The sequence below is a fragment of the Sciurus vulgaris genome (genome assembly GCF_902686455.1).
Source record: "Sciurus vulgaris genome assembly, chromosome: 17".
Taxonomy (NCBI): domain Eukaryota; kingdom Metazoa; phylum Chordata; class Mammalia; order Rodentia; family Sciuridae; genus Sciurus; species Sciurus vulgaris.
Genome location: NC_136478.1, coordinates 4,301,280 through 4,305,950, shown reverse-complemented (window position 1 = coordinate 4,305,950; position 4,671 = coordinate 4,301,280). Strand labels below are relative to the sequence as shown.

Genomic DNA, 4,671 nt, shown 5'->3' with positions numbered 1-4,671 from the left:
TGCCCCGCGGTCCCGCGAGCGTGCTGTCTCCTCGCGAGAAGCGGCGGCTGGGGGCGTCTGCGCGGACAAACGGAAGTGTGGGTGACAGTCTGAGACCTCGCCGCCAAGCTGGGAACCGGAGAGATGGCCGAGACTGACCCCAAGACCGTGCAGGACCTCACCTCGGTGGTAAGGGGCGGCCGAGCTCAGGCCCGCGGTCCCTGCCCCGCCGCGCCCGCCCGGCCGCGACCCCGCCCCGCAGCCGCCCCGCGCGGACCCGGCGCGCCAGCCCAGCTGGCCCGTGGGTCCGGCCCGACGGAGGGAGGACCCGGGCCCGAGAGGGGATGCTGCGCGGAGGCCGAGCCGGGCTGGAACCCGGAGGCTGGGGTCCCGCCCTCCCCGCAAGCCGTCCCAGGCGGGGCTGCATTTCGCTCGTTTGTTTTGGTTTTTCAGGTGCAGACGCTCCTGCAGCAAATGCAAGATAAATTTCAGACCATGTCCGACCAGATCATTGGAAGAAATATCCTTTTTATCTGTGGTCGTTCGAGGGGCCTTTGGCGCCTACTCGCCAGGAGTGGTGGGTCAGGGGGTGGTGTACAGGCCACTCCAGCCAGTCACTTAGGAATTTCATCACTGAGCTGTGCAGGACTGGCCCGGGAATGCAGCCGAGCTACACAAACTCCTGGCTCGGGGAACCGACAGGCCGTTGGTGACACTGACTAGTAGGGTCAGTTGTTGGCTGTGAGCCATAACCTTATGAATGGGCTAGGAAATTGCTGGCTGTAATTAGTGAATGAAGAAACTGAGGGTCCGAAGAGTGAGAACTTGCCAGGTCCTGTCTGGAGAGGATAGGGCTGGAATTGGAGCAGACTCCTGCACTCTCGACCACCTGACTATAGCAGTGTCCAGAGGAAACTGAGAAACCAGTGTCCTTAAAACGGTTGTGTTGAAGTCCATAGTCAAGGGGGCCTGGAGGAAAAAGAGTAAGGGAGATGTTGCTGTGCTTCCTGCCTCGTCCTTAACTTCACCACTTGATGATATGAGTAGTCGCATTGATGATCTAGAGAAAAACATCGCAGACCTCATGACACAGGCTGGGGTGGAAGAACTGGAAGGCGAAAACAAGATACCTGCCACACAAAAGAGTTGAAGGTGAGGGAGGGCACAGTTAATTTTTAAAAGGACTCAGAAAGATGACCTGTAAGTATGATCTTGCCTAGTCAGTATTTTCTCTAGATCAGTTTCCAACCATGATCCAGCACCACCAGCACCACCACCACAGACTTCATATTTTGAATATTTTCATACCAAACTTAATTCCTTATGTAGGATTTATTATCTGTGTCTCCAGTTTTTTTTTTTTTTTTTTTATTAATTACACCTGTATCAGTGTTGTTTAAGACCATGGGCTTACATTGGGAAGACACTATCATTCCATTAATAGCATGGTTTTGTTGGCCTTTTATCAGTGGAAGATTTTTCACAGGTGGTTTTTTGGGTTTTTTTATTTTTATTTGTTGGGGGCTTTTTGTTTTGTTTTTAAAATAGCTGATAAGTCACCACGTTGTCACCTTGTAAATACTTTAAACTTTAGGGATTTCTTGGAAACTTACAACTTGGATGAACTAAATTGGCCACATTAAGCCTTTATTGTTGACTTGATAAAATTTCCACAGAATAGAGCCAGCTGCCATGGCACACGTGGCTCAGGAGGCTAAGGCAGCCTCAGCAAAAGTGAGACACTAAGCAACTCAATGAGACCCCATCTTTAAATAAAATATAAAATGAGGGGGAATGTAGCTCAGTGGTGGAATGCCCCTGAGTTCAATCCCTGGTACCAAGAAAAAAAAAAAAAAATTCTACAGAATAGTTTTAGATCTCTAAGGAAAGACACATTTACAGTACCCATGTAGCAAGACAGACAGAGGCACACTAATCACTCAGTTCAGTGAGTTTCTTCATTGTAGGCCTTTGCCTGTGTTTATGTATGGGTGTTGGTGGTGACCCGTAAACCCCTCTCCCATTTTTCATTTATTTATTTACTTACTTTTAATGCTGAGGGTTGAAACCAAGGGCACTCTACCACTGAGTCCTTTTTATTTTTTGAGACAGGGTCTCAGTAAGTAGCTGAGGCTGGCCTCAAATTTTTAGGCTTCCTGTCTCAGTCTCTTGAGTAACTGGGATTACAGATATGCACCGTTGTACCTAGCTCCAAAAATAATTCTTAAAACTCAATTTATCCCATCATATTAGTATCATCTGATTCCCTACAAAAATATAGTTTACCAAGAATATCATGTGATGGCAGTAGCAGGCCAATGATATGGTGAAAGGAACTCAGTTCCCTTCTTTTCTGGGCGTGCCCTGGACCAGGTTTTCAGGAACCGTGAAACAAATTTCTCTGAAGTCCTAGAGATCTGGCGGTCAGAGACATGTAAAGTGGTTTGTATTTATACAATAGTTTGAGTTGATTCACTGTAAGAAAATCACATAACTGCTTTGTGTTATGTCATCATTATTTCTACCTAGGGATAATTTGGAAAGTGCCCTACCAGTCGCAGAAGCTTTTGGGGAGTCTTATGTGGCAGTCAGAAATCCCACAAACTGAAAATTGTTAGATTGCAGGATTGAAGATTGTGAAATGACAGGGATAACACACAGAAGGGAATGGGAAATAGCAGATGGATTCTGAAATTTTTAAATAAAGATCTCTAATTAAATCTTTTTCATTTTTGCTGCAAAGAAAGTATAATTCATTAGAGAATACCAAAAATATTTTTAGTTGATAATTTTGTGTATCGTTGTTGTTTACCCTCATATGATAAAAAACAGTGTTGATGATATTTCCTTCTTCAACAGGTTGCTAATTACCCTGAAATCTGGAACACCATTTTTCCAAGCCAAGAGAAGACTGAATGGCTTCTTGCAACTAACTACTAAGTGTAGACAGGTTTTATATTATAGTGCATTCTTATCACATACTATGTAGTGAGTTTTTAGAGTGATTTTTCTCCCCAGTTTCTCAAACATGGTATCTTCACATCTTGGAAGTTGGTCAGTTGTGCTCTTAATTATTAAACACTAAAATTTTGGCGGTTCCTGCATAAAATTGTCAAATTTTTTAGTGCATTTTTGTGAAGTCATTTTTTTCCTGCCATTCTTTTGTAGTAGTTGCTGTTTGATAAAAGTTGATGTATAATTTTTTATTAGATAAGTAGTAAATCCTTTAACGATTGTTGGACTTGGTGAAGTAAAACATTTGTAGAGTTCAGATTCTTTCATTTTTAGCACAAAGTGACTGTTGTGCTAACACCAAATAATGTGTTGGCAATACTTTCCAAATGGCTAAAAGTTGTTTATTCAGAAATGTCTGTCACTACTTTGTTGCCAAAACTCAGAATTGAACTGCAACTTATGACTAGTCTGTGAGATCAGATGCTAAAGTCAGTGAAAAGTAACCACTGCCACTGTTCTGCATTAGCATTTTTAATACAGGAAATACTGAATAGCCTGATGTAATGAGGCATTCATTTGTTAGAGTTTTGCATGAGATTCTATACTTCAGTAGGCCTCTAGTTGTTCATCTACAATGGTTACCACAAAAAAAAGGCAGGATTTTAAACTCAATTTTTCCATCCTTTCTTTGAGCTACTAGTTGAAGAAAAGGGAAAGGAGAGAGTGCTGGCTGAGACTGCGCCAGTCACTTGGCTAGACCATGAGTGAGCGGTAGTAGGCTCAGGATTTTGAACTGTTCCTTACCTAAATCCTCATAGAGTAATAATTTTTGTTACTGATTGTAAAAGATATTTGCCATTCAGAAGCAGTGACAGGAGTGCTGAGCCTAGAGGCCCATGTTGATGAGCTGGGAGGCGGTCCCTGTGATTGTCACGAGAGTGATTTCCTACAGCCAACTCTAGAATGCCTGGAAATGCCGAGGAATGGCACGGTCGTCCTCGAGGGAGACCAGTGAAAGCAGCAGGGTTGAAATCTCCATGTCACCAGTCTCGTTTGTATTGCAAATATATAATATTAAGAAATATTTTGTCTTATTTATAGAATATATGGGAACACAGTCAGATTCTGTAATAAAGCCACCAGGATGTCAGTCGGCTGCAGCAGCTCTGAGCTGGGGCCAGCAGCAGGTTCTGCAGGGTAGCTGGGTGTGCGTTGTCCTGATGGGGTCAGCTGCAGCCTGCGTGCGGGATGGGATCAGGGCTTCTGAGGGCAGTAGAAAGGGCAGGCTGCTGGCTGTGGGAGGATGGCGGGGACTTGGGGAGAAGTTACTTCCTCGAGGTAACATTTCAGAGGCCAAAAATAAAGGTGCCTAAAATCCTGCTATTGAAGCTTCCTTGTGTCAAAATTTATTTAATGATGGATTTAAGCTCTTTCACCCTCAAGTTTCCAAGTCACTTCACCAAGGATCATTTTCATACCTGCCACTTGGTTAACATGTCTTTGAACTAGTGTAGTGGTAGTTGGACAGAAGCCAACTAAGCGTCCCTACTGTTTTGGCTTCCATTTAGTACTCGAGCCCTTCTCCAAGCTTGGGACACAGCCTTAGCCTTGTGGAAAACAACTGTGTCACCTGGTGAGGTCTCCACCTTGGTGCAGAGGGAAGGTTCCCTGCTCCCGAGATCACCCGTGTGAAGGACTTCAGCTGCCCGCCAAGTTGCCAGTGCCCTGAGCACTCGG

At 44.7% G+C, this 4,671-nt stretch overlaps 1 protein-coding gene across 2 annotated transcripts; it reads left to right on the top strand.

Moving 5' to 3' along the window:
- On the top strand, positions 1–4,322 carry HSBP1 (heat shock factor binding protein 1). Of its 2 annotated transcripts, none has more exons than XM_079118761.1 (4): positions 1–168; positions 433–499; positions 1,011–1,131; positions 2,509–2,704. In XM_079118761.1, exons 1-3 carry the CDS (start codon positions 124–126, stop codon positions 1,127–1,129), a joined length of 231 nt encoding a protein of 76 aa, XP_078974887.1. In that variant the 5' UTR covers positions 1–123; the 3' UTR covers positions 1,130–1,131; positions 2,509–2,704. The 2 variants fall into 2 exon arrangements, with proteins under 2 accessions (XP_078974887.1, XP_078974886.1); XM_079118760.1 differs by lacking the exon at positions 2,509–2,704 and adding an exon at positions 2,839–4,322 and having other exon boundaries at positions 9–168.
- Positions 4,323–4,671: the final 349 nt, after the last annotated feature.